Source organism: Oenanthe melanoleuca, chromosome 10 (genome assembly GCF_029582105.1).
Source record: "Oenanthe melanoleuca isolate GR-GAL-2019-014 chromosome 10, OMel1.0, whole genome shotgun sequence".
NCBI lineage: Eukaryota > Metazoa > Chordata > Aves > Passeriformes > Muscicapidae > Oenanthe > Oenanthe melanoleuca.
Genome location: NC_079344.1, coordinates 16124697 through 16148349, shown reverse-complemented (window position 1 = coordinate 16148349; position 23653 = coordinate 16124697). Strand labels below are relative to the sequence as shown.

General features: G+C 53.7%; 1 protein-coding gene across 1 annotated transcript; it reads right to left on the bottom strand.

Annotated features, from left to right (window-relative positions):
- Positions 1-480: 480 nt before the first annotated feature.
- Positions 481-17872, bottom strand: LOC130257185 (dual oxidase 2-like). Its single transcript, XM_056499466.1, has 33 exons — positions 17809-17872; positions 17054-17137; positions 15478-15642; positions 14591-14778; positions 13402-13603; positions 12793-12959; positions 12656-12716; positions 12440-12536; positions 12168-12255; positions 11741-11843; positions 11426-11589; positions 10783-10949; positions 10504-10622; positions 9656-9793; positions 9326-9439; positions 8510-8712; positions 8131-8316; positions 7502-7727; positions 6796-6889; positions 6410-6585; positions 6091-6160; positions 5614-5709; positions 4702-4880; positions 3868-4098; positions 3561-3660; positions 3394-3443; positions 3136-3263; positions 2774-2927; positions 2412-2644; positions 2118-2276; positions 1763-1918; positions 1545-1673; positions 481-1127 (listed from the first exon to the last, which is right to left on the bottom strand). Exons 1-33 carry the CDS (start codon positions 17870-17872, stop codon positions 1005-1007), a joined length of 4614 nt encoding a protein of 1537 aa, XP_056355441.1. The 3' UTR covers positions 481-1004.
- Positions 17873-23653: the final 5781 nt, after the last annotated feature.

Sequence of the window (23653 nt, the reverse complement as noted above, 5' to 3'; positions counted from 1 at the left end):
TGGAAGACCAGTACTCATTGCAAGGTTGTTCTTACTGGGAAATGGAAACTTGCTCTCTGTAGTCTTAGGGGGCTGTTTAGCATCCTGAGGGCTGGAGTTATCCCCACAGCTCAGCCTGGTTGGGCTCCTTGTCTGATCTGCTCCCTCATCAGGTCCTGCTGGGGGCTTTGACACTGTGGGGGCATTGCTGGGGGAAACAGATCTGGTGGATATAATCAGTGGGGTTGTGCCTTTGATCCCCCCACCCCTGACTCCATGTATATCACCAGTGCAGGGGAAACTCTCTGCAACTTAGCCCATTTTCCAGTGGGCTGGAGTAAATGCTCTGTGCTAGGAGCAAGGCCAGCACTATGCCACAAGTATTACAAGTCTCCAGGTGATCAAGACCCAACTACAGGAGGCAAGAAAGTGTTTTAAGAATTCAATCAGCTTTATTTGAGTTATGCAAACCCAGGGAAGGTTTGGAGAGTTAGCAAGCAGACACTGAAGAGTATATGAGGAAAGCTGTTTCAAGAAGACAGATAGAGGGGAGCTCGCTGGCTCCTCACCCCATCTCTTCACCACATGGGTCTTGGAACAAAGTGCTGTGAATTCAGGTTGTGCAGGCAGCAAGCTGCTCCCCAAAGCTGGTCAGAGACATTCCCTGAGTCCCCCAGCAGAGCACAAGCTCTGTCTTGAGCAATTCAGGTGGCAGAGCTGGGTTTATCTCAACCAGTGGGTTTTCTGGAGTGGGACACACCAGGATGACCCTGGGCATGGGGCTGCAGGGATGTGTGGATGGTAACAGTTTGCCCTGGGCTCAGGACAGTGCTGGCATGGCAAGGCTTTACCAGCACACCAGGCTCTGCTCTGTGGGTCTCAGTATCCCTGCTCTCATGGATGGCTTTCACCTGGGGAGGGTGGTGAGTGGGAGCCCAGCACCAGGGCCACTCAAAGTATTGTTGGTAGGTGCTGGGGTGAAAAAATGCAGCTGCAGCCACAGGGTGGAACAGTGTGGGGTAGGGTCAGAAATTCTCATAGTGATGTGCAAAGTAAGTCTGGTCCTTCCTGTTCATCTGCCGGCAAGCGTGTTCCACACTCTTGGTCATCCCGGGCGGGCCACAGCTGAACACCCCGATCTTCTGCACCTGGGGAAGGAGGGAGCCAAGGGAGTCAGACTGCAGCAGCACTTCTCACTACAGTCCAGCCCCTCTTGATCCCTTGCTCTCTGACAGCTTTGGGCATGGATGCTGGCCGAGCAGTCTGTCTCAGCCTCCAGAGGCTTTTGGCACATTCCCATGGAGCTGCCAGGGCTGTGGAGGAAGGATGGGAGCCCCCCAGCTCTGGTCAGTGGTTGCAGCCAGAGCCCTGCAGTAGCAGGGGGTGTTCACAGGTATGGGGCATTGCTGACTCTTGCAGCTCAGCCTGGCTCCAGAGGGAAAGCAGGAAAGGATTCATTCCCTCCAGATGCCACTGAGGTCTCCAGGACCTTGGGGACAGGCTGGGACCAGTCCTCCACAACAGCCAGTGGGTGCACCTCCTCCTGTCCCCAGCTGGACACTGACCTCAGGGTGCACCTCCTGCAGTGAGTTGAAAAAGGGTACGAAGGGAGGGCGCCCAAAGTGGGTGATGGAGCGCAGCCCCGTGAACAGGCTCTTGTTCAGCACCTTCTGGAAGTGCCGCTCACAGATGTACTGAAAGAGAGATTGGTGCACGTCAGATGGCCCTGCACAGCCTGGCATGGCCTGGCCTGGCGTCCTCCCCATTGGGTATCCGGGCTCACCAGCATGGTGGTGCGCAGGTCGAACTTCTCGGCCAGCTGTGTGATGTAGATGTGCACAGAGACCAAGTCGTTCTTGTCTGATTCTTCCACCTCCCGGATGATGTCTGTCAGCCACTCAAACTGCCGCTGCGTGCGTGTCACCCAGATGAAGTAGATCTGTGGCACATTGGAATGAGGCCCAGGGTGAGGCCAGCATCCTTATCCATGTCCACGGACTCCCTGGAGGATTTTACCCCCAAAGAGTCCAGCAGCAGCAGGAGGCATCTCAGAGTCACAGCATCAATCAGGTAGGAAAAGACCTCTGATATCATGGAGTCCAGCCTCTCAGGGGGGCTTGTCTTTCAGATGCTCTTACCTTCTTACACACCAGCTTGGAGTTTATGGATGACTTGAAGACCAGATCCTTGAGAATGGATGCGAAGGGTGTCACGCCGATGCCTCCTCCTACCAACACTGACACCTCAAACTTGTTCCACTCCTGGTGGCCCTCCCCGAAGGGTCCGTCCAGGTAGAGCTGGAAGGGAGTCAGCTGTTAGCAGGAGTTTCTGCTTGCCCAGGCTTGGGAGCCCTCAGGGCTAGAGAAGTGCCTGAGGCTTGGCACGACTCACTGGGGCTCAGATGTCCCCGTGGGTGGCCCGTGCGGGCTGACCTTGGGCAGCGTGCCGAGCAGGGCCAGGCTCTGGGGGGAGTAGAGCTGGCGCAGGCGGGTGGTCCAGGGCCCCACGGCGCGGATGTGCAGGCTGAGCGAGTCGTCGTGCGGGGCCGAGGTGAGCGTGAACGGGTGGTACTCGCTGGTGCCCAGCGCCACGCAGGCGATGCGCACCCACTGCCCCGACTTGTACTCGAAGTCCTGCGGCCGCTGGAACTGCAGGTGGGTCACACCTGCGGGCAGAGGGGAAGGGGCTCCCTTCAGCTGGAGGTGGTGAGGAGCTGTTCCTGCACAGCTGCAGCCCCTGATGCTCTTGGGGAGCCTGGGCTGCGCTGCTGGTGTGGCCAGGGATGGTGTGGTACCTGAGGGCAGGAGCTCAGCTTTCACCACACTGATCTCCACCTTCTTCCTGCTCAGGCTGAGCAGCTTGTCTGCACTGTAGATGAGAGCTGGGATGATGAAGTAGATGTAGAAACGGGGCTCCTGGATCAGTGCATAGCTGCCGTGGATGATGACCTGGACAGGGAGCAGAACCCTTTAGCAAGGTGAGTCATCGCCCCGGGGATGATTTGGTGGCAGCTCAACAGCAGCGGGGAGCCAGGACTGGGGCTGCCATCTCCCTTGGGATTACTGTAAGCGATTCCACCTCATCAGTTGCACTGACTTGACCTACAGGCTTGCAGTGCATCAGCACCATCCCTCCCTTCCAGCCCAAATCCCTTACCAGGACGTAGAGCAGCACATAGAGGTGGTGAGTGATCCAAAAGCCCTGGAAACTGACACGCCTGAAGTGGTGGGTGGCAAACACATACATCACAGCAAGGACCACGAGCAGCAGCACTCCTGTCATGCCTGTGAGAGGAAGAGTTGGGAGACCCTGTGGGGGAGAACAGGGCAGCCCCATAGGGGCTCTAACTGGACTGGGCAGAGGGCTGCCCATCCTGGGCACAGGTGTGCAGGTCTGCCTGCTAGGTGTTCTCACCTGGAATAGTCTGGAAGAACCACCAGTAATACTTTTCTGGGAGCTGTGACCTGGAGAAGGACAAGAGATTGCACCATGGAATGACCAGAATGAACTAGTGGTTTCCGTTTTCATTTCTGTCCATGCCCAGGACACCCTGTCTGGACTCTGCTTCAAATTCCACCTACCCATCATTTGTAAAGACACTGGAGAAGAGGCAGGACAGCACACTGAGAGGTGTGACTGAGAAGATGTAGACATTCACTATGTGACCTGCAGTGTGGAGCACTGTAAGAGACAAAAACACAGAGAAAGAAGCATCACTGGATGTGGATGGAGACTCTGCTGGTGTCCCCAGGGACCTGGAGATTCCTCCTCTTCTGTAGTGTAAGGGCATCTATGTCTCTGCAAGATCTTCAGGTTCTTCCTGGTCCTGCCATAGTGTGGTGGGCTGGTCCTCTGCCTGTGGGTGGCATTCCCCAGCAGCCCACCTACCTGAGAAAATCAGGGCTGCCATGGCAATCCAGCGGTGGAAGTCCACGGCGGCGTCGAAGGGGATGTAGTGGTTGAGGAAGGTCTCCCGCAGGACCGTGATGAGGTTGCGGCACATGGTGAGCAGGATGTAGGAGTACATGAAGGAGATGGAGGCAGCTGATCCCCGGGAGATGATGATCCCCACGAAGGTGGTCTGTGCAATTCCAGTGCTGGGGGATGCAAAGGCATAGTCTGGGGAGAGAGAGGGGAGGGGTGTCATGTGCCCAGTGCTGAGAGCCATGACCCTTCCTGCAGCAAGGGGACAGCCACCAAAACTGGCTCCACCAAAAACAGGACACCAGGCATGGGTCTGTGTGGGGAAAGGGCACAACGACCCAGAACTGCTGGATGACAGCGTGTCCTTGCAGATCCAGGGAGAATGTCCACCTGGGAATCTGCACCTTGGGACTGTGGCCTCATTTGGGGAATCCAATACAAGAGGTGTCCCATAAACTGGAGCTAGTCCAGTGGAGACCACCAGGATGGGTGGGAGCTGGAGGACATCATAGAGCTATATCTCTGTAAGGGAAAGGCTGAGGGAAATGGGCTTGCTCAGGCTGGAGGAGATGGGTCAGGCAAGCTGGCTGTCTGCAGCCATTTCATGGGTGCACAGAGCAAGTCTTTCTCAGGGATGCACAGTAAGGCAAGAGCATGAGCTTCACTGTAGAAAATTCACGTTTGAATTCTTGAAATTCTTCACAGGGAGGATGGTCAAAAACCAGCATAGGCCTGGCAAGTCCCCATGGTGCCCCAGGAAGCCCCAGCTCTGAGGCAGCACGCTGGCTGGGCACTCACAGTAGGCTCTCTCAGCAAAGACACCGACAGTGATGGCAGAGAAGAGGGTGACACAGACGATGTGGCGCCGATAGTTCTCCACGAAGCGCTTGAACTCCTGGATCTTCTGCTGGACTCTGCTCTTCTCGTACTTCTTCCGCCGTGCTTCCGTGTACAGGTGCAGCTGGTACTGGGTCCCCCTGACAAATACAGGAATGCTGCTGTCACCACAAGGTTTCCCTGGCAAGGAATGGCTCAGGGCCCAGATGTGGGTTTCCTCTCCAAGTACCCCTGCACATCAGTAACAGGGGTGACCTGCAGAGCACACCATCAGAGGGTGAGCTCAGGTCAGCCTGATCTGCAGTGCCCTCAAAAGCTGGGAGCAAATGTGGAGGCAGTGACTCACACATGAAACTGTAGGTGAGAATAGCAAAAGGAAATTTCACAATAATATTAAACTGTCAAAAAGGGGAATTTCCTTAACTGGTGCAATTAAGGTAAACCAAGATATTCTGGCCACCAATAACAACAGCTGAATTGCTTCCTTGAAGAAATACTTGCTGCTGCCACAGCATGGGTACCAAATTCTCTCCTGCAACACTTGTAGGCTGCCCAGGTGAACCAGCAGCAGCCCAAGAAGCAGGGGAGCACATGCAGGCACTGTCAGGGAAACCCCTCTCTAAAAACCACTATGCCAACCTCTGGAGTTGGCCACTTAATTTGTTTGGGGTTTTTTTGTATATGCACATCACCCAGACCCAGCTATGGCACAGTCCTGCCAATATGGAACTGTTTCTGTAGCTCCTTGGCCAATGAGTGCCTCCTTGGAGCAGTGCCATTTGTCTGGAGGGCTACCCAGTCTGTCATGGAGATGTAAGAAACACAAACAGGATGAGCCCGAGCCCCAGAGGCACAGCTAGCGAGGGGACTCACTTTCTTCCTGGTCTCTTCCTCAGCTCTTGGCCTTTTTGCTCCATGAAGTGACTCATGGCGTCCAGATTTGGCTCTTTCTTCTCCTCTGAGATGGTTCTGTGGAAATAGAACCCGAAAGTCTATTTGCCAGAAGTGCTTGCCAAAATTTTCCCCTTTTCTCCACTTCCCATCTCAGGCTCAGTTGGGAACATGCCTAGCTCTTTTCCACAAGCCTGCCTGCATCAAATTCAAGTACAGATGGTCTGGATTCACTCCAAGATGAAAGCAATGCAGGACTCCCATCTCCACAACAGGACTCTGCAGGGGGCAGTTCCTCCCTTCTGCAGCATCCAGCATGCACTCCCCACCCCTTCCCCAGCACTGGGACTTCTAACATCTGGTGGGAACATTTGTTGGAAGGCTTAGGGTGAAGGATAGCTGTGAGCCAGGGCAGCAAGAGAAGGAATAGCAAAAGTGACTCTAAGGAAGGGAGCTTACCCTTTTGGCTCTTTCTTTTTTATGAAGGAGACACAGTTGTGCGGATTTTGCTTGAACACCTCAGGGACACCTTTGAGGAGACAAAAAGACAAAAGGACAAAGGTGCAAGACAAAGTTTAGGAATGTCCTGTGGGCAGGGAAAAGCTCTGAGCAGACCCAAAGACATCACACATGAAGCAACAGCTGATGCCCCATTACTGCAGTTGAGGAGGGGAGAAGGATGGGCCAGGATTTGAGATTTTGAGGATTTTCCATATTGGGTGCTGCCCTTTGCCTGCAGCCTGCAGGAGCTGGGGCATTGCTGTGCTGGTGCCCTGACCTCTGACGCAGAGCTGGGTGAGGCGCAGCTCGCTGTCGTGGTCCCGCAGCATGTAATGGAAATTCTCCCACGTCAGCTCATCCCTGTCCTGAAACCCCGAGGCCTGGAACATGGACTCGGTCACCTGCTCTGCCTGCTCTCTTGACAGGCAGTTGTTGGAGATCTCAATGAAGGACCTGCAGCAAGAAGGTGAGATGGGAACACAGCTGAGTCCCTCAAATAACACAGGGCAGAGTCCCAGACCAGTTTCATGGCAGAAATGGGCTCTTGGTGGCAAGTGTTGAGTTCATGGTCTTCACAGGGCCTGAAGCACAGAAACTGGGAGCTGCTTCTGAAGACATGGCTAGAAACATTGTGAAAACATCAGAAGAGAGGAGGAAGAGTACCTGAGCATCCTCAGAAACTCCTCCTTGGAGAGGAACCCATTCTCATCAACATCATACATCCTGAACATCACCTTGGACTTCTCCTCTGGGGACCCTGATGGGATGAGGAAGAGGCAAAGTAAGAACAAGAGAACAAGAACAAAAAGAACAACTTCATTTTCATCAACAAAGATGCTTTCATATGTTGTTTTTGAGTGTCTGGACCCTGCAGCAGGGAAACCTCATCCTTCACTTGACTTTCTCTAGTGCAAGGTGAAATATTGGATAGACACACATTCTTTCTTGTGCATTATTTTTCAAAGTGTGTTTTTGCAGAGCAATGAGTTTTCTGGGAGTTGTTTTGATTGAATCTAGCATTCAACATCTCCACCTATGAATCCACTGTTGCAGTGGTCTTTTAGGGAGAGCCAGGTATCAGACACAGGTGCTATGATCTCTCAAGTACAGGATGCACAGTCCCCTCAAGAGAAAGGACAGACATGTCTGTGGTGGTGGAAAACACTCCCCTCATGAACCATCTTCCAGAAAACACAATTACATTGTCATGCCCCATAACCCCAGCTGAACCTGTCCTGAGGGAAGGAAATTTAAATCTGTAGCTGTGTGTACAGGTTGACCTGCTGGGTGAATCTTGTCCTCCACTCTGCAGAGCCTAGAAACAGGTCCAAGGGCAGCAATGGAGGCATTAACCAGCTCCAGCTCCCACCTTTCATGAAGACCACCAAGATGTCCAGGAACTCCCGAAAGGAGATGTAGCCATTGCCATCTTTGTCAGCCAGGGAGAACATGGACTCCACGAACATGGAGTGGTCTTTGAGCCCCAGGGCTTCAGCAAACTCAGCCCTGCTCAGCTCACACGTCAGAGACTCCTTTGCCTTCCGTGAGGATTCACAGCTGAGCTCTCCAGCATTGGACCTGTCAATTTCCAGCACCTGCAGGTTGTGTCCCACAAAAGAAATGCTGTGAGTGATGGCAGAGCAGAAGGCTGGTGTCTCCTTTCTGACTCCCTGGCACAAAACTCATGGCAGATACCATGGAGAAAGTCCTGGACCTCTCCCACATAATGTCACTTTTCACACTCCACATGACTGACCACTCTGGAGATCTGTTACATCACCCAATAGTCTCTTTGCCACTTTAGACACTTGTATCACTGCAGCAGATCTCCCTTTGTCTTCTGCAAAGGAAAATGTCCCTCAGCCCTGGAGGTATTGGCAGCTTCCTTGTGTGTGGCTCACCAGCTCTTACAGAGAGCACCACCCCAATGTTCATTGTTTAGTCAATGCAGAAATACCTTCTCTACCATGCACCAGGGCTTGCTATACCTCTACATACCTGGGCAAACAGGTGCCTGAAAAAAGTCTCCAGAATTTTTTTCCTCTGCTCCTGGGTGACTGCCTGTTTCATCAGGCTCTGTTCCTTCATCTCAGACAGATGCAGGTCAAGTCTGCTCTCCTTCAAGTAGTCTCCTAGCTTTCCAACAAAGATGCTCCTCTCAGCCTCCTCATTGAAGAGCAGCACCTGCAAAGGACCCACCAGCTGGCTGTGATCACCAGAAGCTCAGCTCCATGGTATTTGCTGGAGCTGGTGGTTCTCAGGGGGCCACAACCTCCCTTCAAGGGCTTACACTGCTCCCAGTGCCATCAGCTGAGTGGTGCAGAGGGCTGTGAAAAGTGTCATAAAGGTGTCATAAAGCAGGCACCAGAGTACTCACCAGGTCATACTCCTTGGGGCTTTTCAGGAGCAGAGCTTTGTTCCCTTTGTTGTTGGAGAGGATCACCTCCACTCTTTGGTGGGTTTTCAAGCTGATGCTCCGGAGCACAGACCCTCTGCTGTCCAGCACTTTGAGCACTTTGTCAGCTTGGAGCTGAATGTAGACAGGAGAGTTCTCTGTCTTGGGCCCATGCCACTCTACAGCTGGTGAGAGAGAGCACAGGGGTCAGCTGGAAAGGTTCCTACCCACCCCAGAACCTCCTTCACCAAAGGCATTTTGGGAGTGATTCCATGACCTGGCATATCTTAAATGAATAATGATGATCTGCTAACTGCAGAGCTCAAGCACATGCACACAGGAGGAGTACAAACTATGGAGCAGGGAGGCAGGACTTTTCCAGTGTGCAGAGCAAGGAGACACTGTCCCTGTCCTGGAACCACTGGTGCAATTGCTCTACACAGGTTCCTTCAGGCAAGGTGTGATCTGGGGAGGACTGGAATTACAGAGCCATAGGATGGCTCAGGTTGGAAGAGTCTTCCATTGCAAGGGCATCTTGCCCAACCTCGTGCCCAAAGTAGGACCAGGCACAGGTCAGTCTGCTCAATGCTTTATCTGGCCAGGCCTTGGATAGGATGGGATGGGCTACCAGGTTCTCTGGGTTTCCTGTTCCACAGCCTGGCTATGCTCCTGGGGAAACAATTCCTCCTTACAGCCCATGTGGGCACAAGCCCCAGGCCCAGCCCTGGCACAGTGTGTGCCCTGCCTGCAGCAGCAGCATCCCCAGATGCCATGGCAGGGCTGCTAGTGCCACCTTACCACGGATGGCCTCTCCAGACATCTGCCTGCACACGCTGGTGCCCTGCTTCCTCTGCAGCTCCTGGAAATCCCTCCTGCGGAAAGCAGCAACAACCCAGGCCACAAACAGCGTCACTGGGGACACAAGGGAGAAGGAGGCATGAGAGGTCACAAAGCTCCTTCCCCCTTTTGGATCCCTCCTGGTGCCCAAGGACCCCACCAGCCCAAGCACCTCATGACTGGGACTCAGCAGCTCCTGCTGGGAGGTGCTTTGCCCATGGGCACTCAGCCCATCTCTGGTGGAGGGGTGGAAGAGGGGAAGAGTGGCAGGAAGGGGAAACAGTGACAAACCCAGGGGCAGGCAGCAGAGCACAGCAATGATGATCCCGAAGCCTGCACCACTGCCTGCAAAGTAGTCCAGCACCATCATGGGCGTGCAGTTGGCCAGGTGTTGGGCTGTCAGCTGCTGGGGCTGGGGACATGGGTTCCCTGCAAGGGGGAAATAGGCAGTGAGTGTCACTGACCCTGTACCCAGCATCAGCCCCACAAACCTCTGCACTAAGATGGTGATGAGGTCTGAGAGACCCAGCACTGCAGAACTGGGATACTTGATTTAAACTCCAAATCTTGGGGGCAGCATCTGGGTTTGGGTTCAACCTTTGCCTGCCACAGCAAACCAAGCACAGAACTGGAGTCAAGTGCTCTGGAGGTTCAGCACCATCTCCTCTCCTTGGGATGGGCTAACCCTGGGCCACAGCAAATTGGGGCTCAGAGCCTCTGCTCATCTGGATGCTGCAAATCCAGGGAGTCCTCCTTGCGTGATTACAAGGAACGTACACCAAGGCAACAAAAACACCTTGTGAGGTCTGGAATGTTACCCAGATTAAATGCTTACAGTAAATGGGAAGAGTGTGGCAAGATCCCAAGAGGAAATGGCATTTTGCCAAACAATATGCATTTTCCCCTGGGGATCATGCCTGCACTTCAGCCCTCTTTCAACATTTGTATCATTCACCAACATCTTGCTCACAAGCAACCCTTGCATTTTGTGCCCATTTTGCTGGTTTAGGGTCATAGCAGGTGAGGCTTGAGAAGCTCCAAACCTGCTATGTTGCCTGTGTCACTGGGATGAGCGTTTTCCTTGATGCCTTGCTGGAGCCATTCCCTCCCTGTGCCCTCCCTTTGCACGGTGCACTCACCCTCTCTCCAAACGAACACGTGGGGCTGGAGGTGTGTGGGTTTGGCATAGGTGACAGAAGTCAGGATGCTGTGAAAGGTGGTGTTACGGATCTCCCTGATTTCCTCCTCTGTGAACAGCCTGAGGAGAAGGACGTGGAGACAAGCAGTTGTCCCGGGTGTCACTGACCAGCAACAGGAGGGAACTGAGGAAGCTGGAGGATGCTTTTTCCTCCAGCCACAGTTTTCATGTGTTAACTGGGCTTTGCAGAGCAGCTGCCAGATAAGGACAAGGCCATTACCCATTCTTGGTGTTTTCGAACCAAAACCTGTCTCCATCACGCAGGCGTACAAATTGTTCCAGGATGATGGTAGAGAAGAGGGAGCCATCAGCTTCCAGCATGCCTCCAGGGAGCAGCTCCAGCCCAGCCACGTTGTTGGCATACAGGGCAGCAACCTTCTGCAGGACCTGGTGAGAAACCCCCACCACACATCTCTGAGCACAGGGAATTCTGCCAGGGCATCAGAAACTGCTGGCAAGCCTTAGGAGGTGTGAGGAATGTGCATTTCCCAGGCATCACACACATCTGTGGGCTGGGAGGATGCTGAGCCTTACACAGCCTGGAGCTCCTGGCTTGAACTTGAGCAGCTGAGCATCACTGCCAGAGCTCTAGAGCTCTAGGAGGAGCAGAGTGCCTGGGGCACAGTGGCACAGGAGTGCAGCGCTGGGGCAGGATGGTTTATTCATGCCACGTAATTACATAGTTACCCCGATGCAAGAATGGAAATAACACAGTTACCGCCCTGCAGACATGGAAATCAGCCAGGGTGGGACATGCACTGAGCTCCCTCTTGCTACGATGCTGCACAGCTCAGCTCCTGCCTGGAAGGTCCCTTCATCCTTTGGCCCACACACATTCCTTGCCCAGGCCGGTTCCCTGTTACCTGTGGCTCCAGGTGTGGGGCAAGGTCTGACCAGTTTTGGAGTGGCTCCAGCCCAAAGCGCTGCCTGGCTTGGTTGTAGGTGGGCAGGCCGAAGTCTCGTCCCCGCTGGACCCAGCTGGCCACGAAGTCGGTGCGGGAGAACTTGAGGGGCCCATACCAGTAATCTGTGGGGGGACATGCTCGCTGTGTCCTGCACTCCATTGAAAAGGCTGCAGGTGTGCCTGGGTGCTGATGGAGGAGCCAATGGCACCTGCCTCCCACCTCACCCCCAGCACAGCATCGGGGTCCCCAGCAAGGCACAGCTGCAGTACAGACCTTGCAGATCCTCCACCACGATGTTGTCCTCCCTCTCTGCTATCTGAGAGCTCATCCCCAGCAGCAGATTGTCCACATCCTCTCCCTTTTGCAGCCCAGGGCTCTGAGAGGCATGGGAAGAGCAAGTGATTCCTCTTGCACGAGGAAGGACAGAAAGCAGCCCCACAACCCTGAAATGGTGCCCCCACAGGTGCAGACTCATGATGTGGGGAATTGGGAACCACTTCCAGGCTCATTTCCAGCCTCAAGGTCTGAGCCTGACACAGGCTGGGGATGCTGGATGGGGAGTACCTCCCACCCCTTGTTTGGCTGTCATGCTCTGCACCCAGTTTCCCTCACAGAACCTTGTGGAGTGTCCCTCAACTCAGAGCAAGGATGAACCCCCTGGACATCCTGCCACATCAGGACCCCCGTGCTCCCCCTGTACCTCTCTGCTCCAGTAGCTGTTGCAGAGCCGCACTGCTGGGAACGAGCCACTGGAGACAGACACATTCTGGAACTGGCACTGGGTGTCTCTGGAACAACACAGCAGGATTCAGCCCTCAGCCCTGAGCCAGTGCTGCCTGGAGCTGTCCGGGCTTGGCTGTCTCAGCCGAGGGCAGGACATGGGGAAGGGACAGAAGACCATCCCAGCAAAGACCATTCCCAGTCACCAACCCAGCTGGGGCAGGCCCTGCAGCCCCACCAGGCTGCTCCTACCTCCTGTAAACACCTGGAGGCACCATGGTGGCCAGGAATTGCTCTGCAGCCACCACGAACTCTGGAGAGAGGCTGGGGTCCAGGTGCTGCTGGTAACCTGTGGGGCAGTAGCCAGGCTGGAGGGAAAAGGGGCCAAGCTCCCTCTCCCTCCCCAGCCACCCTCTCCCCTAGTCCCCCACCCCAGTTTCCAAAACTCCATTTCCTCCCAGCCCTCACCTTGGTACTCCGGGACCTGCGTGCCCAGCAGGGTCGGCAGCCACTCGTACAGAACAATGCTCTGGGGAGCAGGGAAGCTGAGTCAGGGCCATGCAGGGTGCTGGGGGTCCCAGCAGAGCTGGGGATCCCTCCCTCACCTGGAAAGTGGCGATGACCCTCTTGCGAGCGTGCTGGAAGAGCTCCTCGTCTGACCAGGCAGGATGCTCCTGGGCCAGGGCTTTGGCCAGGTGGTTGTGGTAGCGGAACCAGGCGATGCTCTCGGCCTGCAGGAAGGGGTTCTCGTTCCCCCAGGCACTCCCCAGGTCTGCAAGAGCCACCACGACCATCACTGGGGGTGTCACCGCTGGGTCTGGCTTTGCCAGATGCCAGCCCTGTGGATCCAGCCCAGGGTCCCCTCGTCTCCTTGCCCTTCCTTCCTCAGGCAGACCAACAGCCTGGGCAGTGAGAAGCAGTACTGGGCCCCCAGCACAGACCAGACGTTGGGCAGGGGAGGAATTTGAGCAAGCTGAGTGAGTTTGTATCAGCAGCAGCCCTTTTCTTCAGAGGAGTGCAGCTGGGGCCAGAGCTGGTCTCTGACACTGCCCCCTCTGGAGTTTTGGGGCTCAAATCTCCCACCCCCTTAGGGAACTCCTGACCCATGTGTGCTGCCTCCCTGCATCTCCTGCCCTTCCCCTCTCCACTCTGGGCTCAGCTGCAGGGACCCCCTGCCCCCAGGCAGGGATGAGCTGCTGCAGTGCCTCCCTTACCGTATATCCCTTGGGAACCCCCCTGTCCTGTGGATGGATCCAGCGCCTTCCACATGGGAACCCTGCCGTCCGTCTGCCTCGGGAGGGCCCCCCCGGGCCCTGATGCCAGCTGTCCTCCCAAAAAACTCCTCAGGGCGTCGCTCCAGGAGTGTGAGGGGCCGTAGATGGAGCTGCCATCCAGCCAGCCTGTCATCCCGTTGGTCTAGGGCAGGCACAGGGAAGAGGCATTAGCAGGAGCCAGGATTTCACTGGGAAGGTGCAAAAAAGAGGTCTGGAAAGCCCCAGTCTGTCCCTATAGCTCTTCCAAAGCAGCCTGTTCCTACAACCCTGTTTTAACAAGAGCTCTCAGGAAGCAGATAAATACACAGACAACCTCTGTGCAAACTTCAGGAGTTAGTGCCAGGTACAGGCTTTTCAAAAGTACATTTGGGATTGTTTTTTCTCCAATTATTTTGACTATGCCCAGAAGCAGTGAGTCCATGTGTAGGCTGGAAGGGAACTAAACCCATCTCTGGGAAACTGGGAACACCAGAGCTGTCCCCTCTGATCTCGCAGCAGGAAGTCCCACTGTCCTGGCAGAAGGCTGAGTATCTCCCCTGACAAATGTTTGCATGGAAACACACTTTTATTTCTGAAAACATGTCCAATTTTTAAAGCTTTTAAGTGATGATAAAAACATGACTTGCTAAACTGATCTCTTCAGGGTTTGTCACATGAAAGGTTCAAGGGGGTTATTTCACTTCAGTGATTTTGGCTGGGAAGATCTCCAGAATGCAAGAAATCTGGGGAACACAAGCAGAACAGCAAAATCCAGAGAAGCTGGGGGAAAACCTGGATTTATTTTCCAAAATGACTGAAATTCAGGGAAGCACTGCAACTTTGTGGCACTGTCAGCTCAGCTTTGTCATCCAGTGTTAAAGACAGGACCTGGTGCCTAAAATAATATGTGATAATTAACTCACCTAATAACCTTTTCTTTGTTCAGGAAATGCTTTCACCTTGGGCAATCACTAGTGGAAGTTGACTTTGTGCTCATTTAATTGGTTCAAACACTTGAGAGATGCGTATTTTTAAGGGCATAGTGGCGCTCTCACTTAATTTCTGAGAGTTATGTTGGCTGCTCCAGACCCCAGTGGTGGGTGAGGAGGAACTGAGAGGAAAGGCAGAGAGCAGGGGGAGCCACCCCTACCTGCTGGCGGGGGTTGTTGGGGCTCTGCCCCGTGTCTGGGGCCCAGCGCAGGCGCTGCAGGGGCAGCACCACGTCCCCAGTGCTGGCAGGGTCAAACACCGGGTCTCCAGCCGGGATATGGATGTTGAGGAACTCAGCGGGGCAGCCGGGTTTCTCTGTCTCCAGGATGTCCAAAAGCACGTGGAAACCTGGCAGACACCAGAGCGTGGTCAGCAGGAAGATCTCATCTGCTGCTGGCCCATTCTGTCCCACTGTGTGACCGATAAAATTCCATCATCCCACTGGGAGATGCTGCAGCCAGGGCAGCAGCCAAGCCTTTCCTACCCAGAGAAAAACTGAGATTTTGGACACCAAGGGACCTTCTTTGCACTGGATTCCAGAGGAAAGCCAGACCTTTCCACATCATCCCTGGAGCTTCAGAGGAAACTGCACCTTCTCCAGGAGCACTGCTCCAGCTGAACCACATCTGCCCCTGCAGGAGGATGCAGCCACCATTGAATGGGACTGTGCCAACACCCTGACTGACTGACGGGTGTCAGCTTGGATTCTGACTCTGGCAGGGGTTGGGATTGTTCTGTGTAATACTGCATTTCTATTTTCATTTTCCTAGTAAAGAACTGTTATTCCTAATTCCCATATCTTTGCCTGAGAGCCCCTTAATTTGAAAACTATAATAATAATTTGGAGGGAGGGGGTTTACATTCTCCATGTCAAAGAGAAACTTCTGCCTTTATTGGCAGACACCTGTCCCTCACACCAGGACAATCTGCTTTGGAGGACTGAGCGAGGGGCTCTCCGAATCATGGTCTTGAGAAACCATGAGAAAACATTGAGAAAACATTCCCCCCCCCCAGCATTTCCCAGCAGTGCAGGGCCCCGTGTCTCACCGAAGAAGACAGCCAGCACGGTGGTGTTCCTGCGGGAGGGCAGCCCCGAGGGGCCCCGCGCTGCTGCGCGGCTCAGCCGGCGAGCGTTGGGCACCCGCGGCTCCTGCAGCGCCTGGTACACCCCGTCCGCGTAGCTGGAGGGCAGCAGGGGCAGCAGCCTGGCTCCTGCAGCGCCAGGAAACAGGAGTGGGCTCGTGGGGTGAAAGGGAGTGGGTTTGTGGGGTGAAACAGGGAGTGGGGTCTGTGGCACCCAGACAGACACAGCTATAGCGAGGTGTGTGGACGTAGAAGACAGGGAGAGGTTAGCACAGGTGCTTGGAGGGGCCAAGTGTCGTCACCCAAAAACTTCTTGCAACGCTGGCATCACTGCTCTTAAAAGCAGGAGGGATCCTCCTCTCTTCCAGTTGTCCTCCTCTCGTCTGTGTGCATCCCTGTTGCCTCCTGGAGGTCTGGGGTGCTGCTCCAGTGGGTAACTGGAGCAATCCTACAAAAGCCTGGTGTTTGCAGCACCATAGGGAATAGGAGAGGGAACAGCCAGAGAGGCAGCAAGAAAAGTGTGAAGATGAGAGAGAAGCACCCCGATTTTGCATGCACTGCTGGTCCCACAACTGAAAAGCCCAGAGGCAGGAGGTCATTTCACACTGGTTTTGAAAAGCTTATCTCCAGTGTGGTGGCCTCCATTTACTTGAGCACCATCCCAGAGCTGAGGGAAATCCTGAATTCCTGCCTTAGTTTCCATATGCTGGTTTCCAAAAGTTGAGGTCTGATCTGTCTGCTCTAGAAGAGGAAGACCTGGTCTGCCACAGCTGGTTTTTCCTGTCAGGCTTTGGTGTTACCAAAGAGCTGGAGACACACATGCCATGTGGGAGAGCCCTCTGGACTCAAAGCTGTACAGCTGCCACTGCACCTTGTGTCAGGGGGTCACCAGAGCAGTGACCAACCTGGGCTGCCAGAAATGAAGATGCAGAATCTTCAGTGTTTTAGATAAGATCCTGTCCTGGTGCCTGGCTCAGGGACAGCTAGAGTTGAGACCATGGGCTGGCTGTAGGCCAATGGAGAGGGAACAGGTCACCAGTGGCACAGGGAAATCCCAAATGCCTCTCCCAGTACTGACTGGTACATGGTATCAGCTCTCTGCAGGGCAGAAGATCAGTAGGTTCAGCATGTTGGACCATGAGCTCTTCCTTGTGTTGACCCCTGGTTGAACTGCATGTTGATTTTGGCTAAAGATGGTTTTTCACAGCTCCAGGATGCCTGACCATCACAGAAACCCCTGCTGAAAAGAGCTGGGTCCTCCCTGCCTTGGATATTCTGAGTGATCTCACAAGGGCACAGCTTTGCTCTGGGGTTGATCCAACACCAGCATGAGCTGCAGATTGTGCTGGGCAGCAGCAAAAGGTGGCAATGCCCAGACATGTTATCTGAGCCCTCCATGCTCCAACAGGGCTGTCAGCTGCATCCAGGGACCATGGGGGCCACGGGAGCTGACCTGCCTGGCTCAGGCCAGAAAGGTTTCTGTCACAGCCAGATGCACCTGGCCCCATCCCAGCATTGCTGTCCCCAGGCTGGCACTCACCCACAGAGCCATAGCTGTGATGCAGAAGGTTGTTGTACCAGCCATCATAGCGCTGGACCTCCCAGGAGATGCTGTCCTGGGCTCCTGCAAGAGACAGCCCACTCCATGAGCAGCCAGAAAAAAGCAGGAAACAGGCATCACCACCAGAGAATTATATTGATGTTGTGATATTTTCCCATATTCTTTCTGGAACTTCCCAAACGTGCAGTTTTTTAGACAAGTTTTGCACTCTTGTTGAGGGACAATAACTAAAATTAGAAATTCATGCTTGTCATCATGATGTCCTCAGATCAATTTGTGGCCACCACCAATCTAATCCCAAAAGGCATTCCTCTTCTCCTTCTTTCTCACTGGATCAGAAATGTCTCCTTATTTCTGACTCCTGCAATGTGAGCCAAGGAAAGACTTGGCACTCTTGCATCAGCATCAGCCTTATTTCCTTCATGATAATTTTTTTACTCTTACTTTTTACTTTGCTAATACTAGCAAAGACTTCCAGTTCCAGCTTACAAGCTGTGCACTCATCTCAGCTGCCACAGGGCAGCCTCTCAAGTTGCACTTTGCTCCAATCTTTTCTTATCTCCTCACAAACTGCATCATAGAATATTGGAGTTTGTGTCTGCCATGAGCAGAGACACCTCCCACTATATCAGGTTGCTCTGATATGATGTCCTGTGAATCAGAGGAAATTCCCCTGAGGGGCATCAGCTGCCCAGGATCTCCCCTTGGGTTCCCTTCCCCAAAATCACACTTACCCCCCAAGGTCCACGTTCCCAAAAGAACCAAAACCAAACTCAGCATCACTGCTGCAGATTGCATCAGCCTCTGGGTCTGTGGAAGCAGCAACCTGCAAATGGAGCAGAGAGGGAGGAAGCTGGAGGTGGGCTGTTCCTGCAGGCTGGAAAGATGGCAAGACCAAAATCTCAGCTCCTTTTTGTGGTTTCTGCTGCTGGGTAAAGCCTCACTGCTGACAGCATCCATCAGCAGTGTCTCCTGATTTGGGCTCTGGGAAGTTGGCAGGAGTTGTGTGAGACCCCATCACCTTGGGAAAGTCCTGTTGGGATGTTTCAGGATGTTCAGAACACCTTTCTGCCTGGGGTATCCCAGTTACAGACTCACAGCTCATCATCCAGCTGTGTCTGCTCCAGTACAGAAACAGGCACATTTCAGCTGGAAATTTTCCTGCCTTGACCCATCCAAGCAAATCCAGCTGTGGACATGATGGGAAAGCCTTAGCACACAGTCAGACATCCCAAAGTGTGTGAGTACTGCAGACACCTCGGTCCCCTCTGGGCTAATCCCTCCTGACCACCCTTTCTGATGATGCTTTACCACCTCCCTTTCCACAAAAGCCCTGGATCCAGAGCAGATTTCAGCACTGGGAGCTGAACATCTAAAATTCCAGGCAGCAGCTGGATTGCCAGTACTGAACTGTGATTTAGTCACAAATGTGACAATTCCACCTACCACTGGCTTTCTCTGCACAGAAATGCCAAACCTGAATTTAACTCCAAGACAGGGTATTCCAGTAAATATGGCTCTTTGTCCCTGTTTCAGTGTGTATCCAAAGATCAGCACTATTTCAGAAGAGCTGTGCTGCCAAGAGACACAGCAACACAGAGGTTTCAGCTTTTCCTACACCACTCTGTCAGGTCCAAATAGATATTTTAAATTATTTTTTTTATTTTTAATTAAAACTTAAATAAAATCTGGTTTTGGAAAGGCTTACAGATTACCAGCAGCTCTGTAGGTGTTATTTTTGATTTACTGAGAAATTGCACTGGGGATTTTTCACCTATAACTCCTAGTGGTGCAAACTGCAAAACTGAGTTTATGTTGAATTGTCTGCTTGGAAAGCAAAGTGGTCTGAGGCTTAAATATTATCATTAGCACTGACATTAATTACATTAATCAATCTAAACACTCATCACCAGGCTGTGAGCAGAGCATGTAACCTGTGGTCAGTCCTTCTCCCAGAGATTCCTGTACTCTTGGTCTTTTGCATTAGAAAATAAGTTGTGTCTCAAGAAGTGACATTTCCATGCTCCCTGACCATCACAACAGTTCTTCCATCCCACATTCTTTCTACCCTATAGCTCAGCACCCCGTGCTGAGCGTGGTCTGGTGGATGATCTATTTATTGCCTTATCAATCCAAGACTGGAGGTTTCCCAGTCTGAATCATGAACAATGCATTACAGTAACAGTGGAGATCTTGCAGACACACCTTGGAAGCCATGGGGGCAGCTTGCTGAGGGAAAGCTTGGTAAGTGTGGATTATTTCCACAGCCCCATCAGTCTTTCCAAGAACATTGTAATGATGAGCCCTCCAGACTCTGCTTTTCCACAGATTCCCTGTGCCACCTTTGGAAACTCATTCCCTGCCTCTTCATCTAGTGAATTTGAGCTTGTCAGCCTTGTCTTCTCCCATCAGAGAGGATCCCTGTGCCCTGCCAAAGTCTGGAGTTTCACACCCCTCCAAAAACCAATGTCAGATAGTGCAAACACACAGCTTCCCACAGAGCAAGGATCTCCTGTTCCACCTGATCCCAGCAGATTTGGCTCCTCTAAAGTTAGGGCTTCAGCCTCCAAGAGTGTCCTGGGCTCTCCCTGGAGCCACAGGTAAGGTGGGATTGTGGAGCACACCAGCATCCTGAGAGCATCAGCCCCGTGGCAGAATCTGTGAGGACAGCAGACTCAAGGCTTCCACAAGCCTGGGGCTGATCCCTGCGGTCCTTGTGAGCCACTGCTGATTTCTGTCCCCTCCCAGTGCTGCTGGGACACACCTGGGGGCTGCCACCTTCCCCCACACACCAGTCTGGGATTTCAGAACAGGCTCCATGCCCCAGCCTTAGATCCTGGAGTGTCCCAGATGTGTGCACGCTCCGGGGGCAATCTGCACACAGGGATGAGTGGTGTCTCCATCTTCCCCCAGGGCTGGATGCCCCGATGTCCCAGAGCTCAGCAGGGACTGTCCCCTGGAGGAGCTGAGGCTCTGCGCTGTCCCCAGGCAGGGACACGCTCTGTCCGTGCGGGCTGCACCGCGCTCTGCAGGCGAGGACCAGCACGGCCCCGGCTCCGCACATCACCCAGCCCTGCAGCCCTCGGGATGTGGATACAGCCCGGGCACGGCCCCTTCCCAGCGTGTGCCCACAGCGGGAGAAGGAGCAGCAGCGCCAGCCCCGTCCCCTCCAGCAGTGACAGCAGAGCCCCGCAGTGACACCGGCACGGCCCGGCCACCAGCAGTGACAGCAGAGCCCCGCAGTGACACCGGCACGGCCCGGCCACCAGCAGTGACAGCAGAGCCCCGCAGTGACACCGGCACGGCCCGGCCACCGCGTCCCACGCGAGTGGGAACACGAGCGATCCCGATCCCGCCGACCCTCCCCAGCCACGCAGGCAGAACACGCGTGGTCCCGGTCCCTCAGACATCCTTCCGAGCGCAGAGCCTCAGACACACCCACAGCGGGGAACGAGTGTCCCCGACCCCTCACATGGGGAACGCGAGTGTCCCCGACCCTTGACACGGGGAAATAGAGTGTCCCCGACCCTTCAGCTCCCTCTCCCCCGTCCCCCTACAAGCAAAGACGCGCATTCCCGGACGGTTTATCTCCCTGGAGTGCCCACGATCCATTCGATGCCCCACGGAGAGGCTACCCGCGTGTCCCGCTCGCCCTCCCGGGCAGTGCCCCGTGTCCCCGTGTCCCCCAGGTGTGACACCGGCGCTCTCACCTGCGCTGCGGTGCGGGCAGTGCGGCGGGCGGGCGGTGCGCGCCTTAATACGGGAGCGCAGGGCGGCCCCGCTATAAGAGCGCCGGGGACGGAGCCGCCCCAGCCGCCTGCAGCAGCACGGCACAGCTCGGCACAGCTCGGCACAGCTCGGCACAGCACGGCACAGCTCGGCACAGCTCGGCACAGCACGGCACAGCTCGGCACAGCACGGCACAGCACGGCACAGCTCGGCACAGCTCGGCACAGCTCGGCACAGCACGGCACAGCTCGGCACAGCTCGGCACAGCTCGGCACAGCTCGGCACAGCACGGCACAGCTCGGCACAGCTCAGCACAGCTCGGCACAGCACGGCACAGCTCAGCACGGCTCGGCACGGCTCGGCACAGCTCGGCACAGCTCGGCACAGCTCGGCACGGCTCAGCACAGCTCAGCACAGCACGGCACAGCTCGGCACAGCTCGGCACAGCAGCAGCAGGAGGTAGGTGCTGCCCCGACCCCTCTCTTTGCCACCAGCCCGCCGCTCTCCGGGGTCCCCACTCGCACTGATGCTTCCCATCTACTTTCTACTCTTCCACCCTGTTGCCCTCTCACTCCTCTTTCCCTGCCTGGGAATTGCAGTTCTGATGATTCAGTTTCCATGGGACAGGATTTTTATTTTTATTTTTTTCCTTTGGAAAGTACCAGCTAGGATTGCTGCTGGCTCTGCCACCTGGAGTTTTTGGCTGAGCACTTGCAAAAAATTATTTTACCTTGTTTCATTCTGGAGCAGGAAAACGGAGATTCTGTAATGAGAAACTTCTGGGGTTTGGGCAAACTTTCTGCTTCCTTTGCCTTTCTCTCCTCCAAGTCCAGAATATTTTAAAATATGAGATTATATTATCTATTTCTGCTGAACTGCTGGTTGCACCTTGAAGGTGTTTCCAGTTTTTTCCTCCTCCATACACTGTGACAGAAGAAACCACAGGGGCTCTAAGGTCACAGCAGCGCTTGAGTGTGGAGGATGTTTTCCAAGCTGCAACAAGTTCAGTTTCTCCTGCTGTGAGCTGTAGGCATCGCTTTTCCACTTGAAAGCTGCAAAAATGCCAAAGAGCTGCAAAAATGCCTTAGGGCAATCAAGGGAGAAAGGTGGGCAGGCAGCAAAAGAGGTGTTTCCCTGAAGTTCTCTATAAAACAAGTCCCAGCATATGGAAATGCAAGCACCCATTCGTGTTGGTTGAAAGTTAAATTTAACAAGACAGCATTCTTCATGTTGTGTTCTGGTTTTTTAATTTTTTAAACTCTGAGGAGTTGTGTTTTGGTGAATATGGACTTGGAAATCTTTTCTGCTTCGTTGTGTCTCATAGGAAATTTGGGCAAAGATATCAGGAAACGAGTGGAACCCAGGCCACTATGATTTAATCTGTCCTAAGTTAAACTACTCATTTATTTCTTTCCTTGCAGCAACTCTGACTGTTTTGTGGGTGCTTTTGCTGGACTTCAGAAGTGTTGGGAATCAGCTACAGCTCCTGCTTGCCAGGTAATCACAGCATTTGAAGGCTGCCTTTCTCCAGGCTTGGCTTTCCAAGGAAATACCCCAAAGCTTTACAGCAAAATAGCCCCAAACGTTTGTAAGAGCCCAGCACAGCTCTGTTAGTTTGTAGCAGCCAAGCTAAATTCAGGTCCAGAGCCCTTGTAAAATCCCAGTCTCCATTCCACTCTTTGTTGTTATTATCTGGGTTACTGGACAGAAAATTATTCTCAAATCAAATATTGCTTTATGCATTGAAAAGCAGTTCAGCTGCCCAAGCAAACTGTTTTATGATAGTTATTGTGATTCCCACTCACCTCTAGGGGTTTGGGACCAGTGTTTTGTGGCTGAATTGCTCTGGGTTGGATCTTACCTAAAAATATTATTAAAATAGTTTTTGGAAAATGAGAATAAAATCACCTCCTCCATACAGGAACAGAATAAAATGCTGTTTGGGCATGAGTCAGATCAGCTCTGGCATTCCCTGACCTTAGCAAACTTCCTGGGGCAGTTACATGCAGAGAGGCTATTAAATAATCAATAGACAAGAGGACTAAGCATATTATCAGTTTTGGTAGAAAAGATCTAACCCAGGCACTGGGAAAAGATGTGTAATTACTGGAGCTGGGGTGCCAGAGGAAGTTCAAAGTCATCTGTGGGGATGACACACCTTTTCATTTTATGTAATTCAGCTGCCTTTAGCTGTGAGATGTGCTCACGGAGTTCTGAATGTTCTTTGGACCCTCATCCTGGGACCAGGGGCTGCAGGACCAATCCTCCCTCTTCCTCCTTCACCAGACCAGCAGCTCCTGGGGAAAAGCTCCTTGGAGGAAATGAGCAGGAATGGGAGCAGTGGGCTTTGTTCCACTTGGCACTGCTGCTCCTTGGCTGGGGATAATTTTGCTATTGTGAAATCCACGTTTTCAGTGGTTCCTTGTAATTTTGGAGGAAAATGCTTCTGCAGTGGTCACTGGCTTGGGCACTTCCCCTAAGGGTTCACCCCAAGGTGGAAAGAGCCTGCTGGAGGGAAAGGCCTGGCCCTGTCCTTCTCTGGTTCCTTCTCTGGGGCTGCTCCTCTCCCTGCAGCAGAGCAGGGGCTGGTGGTTCCTCGGGCTGCTGGAGCCCTGCCCAGGCACCTCCATCTCCTCCACTGAGGGATTTTGGGGTGTGTTCTCTGCTGGGGAGTGTTCTACCTGCCTGCCTGCTTCCAGCATCACATTTCCTTGTCCCCCTGGGGAGCTTTTGGGTGAACCTCCCTCCGCTGGTTATTCCAGAACAGAACCACAGGCTGAGGTGTCCCAGCAGGGCGGTGCAGGGTCCTGCTGTCACCACCTCTCTCCCACAGGCTCCTGGAGCTGCAGG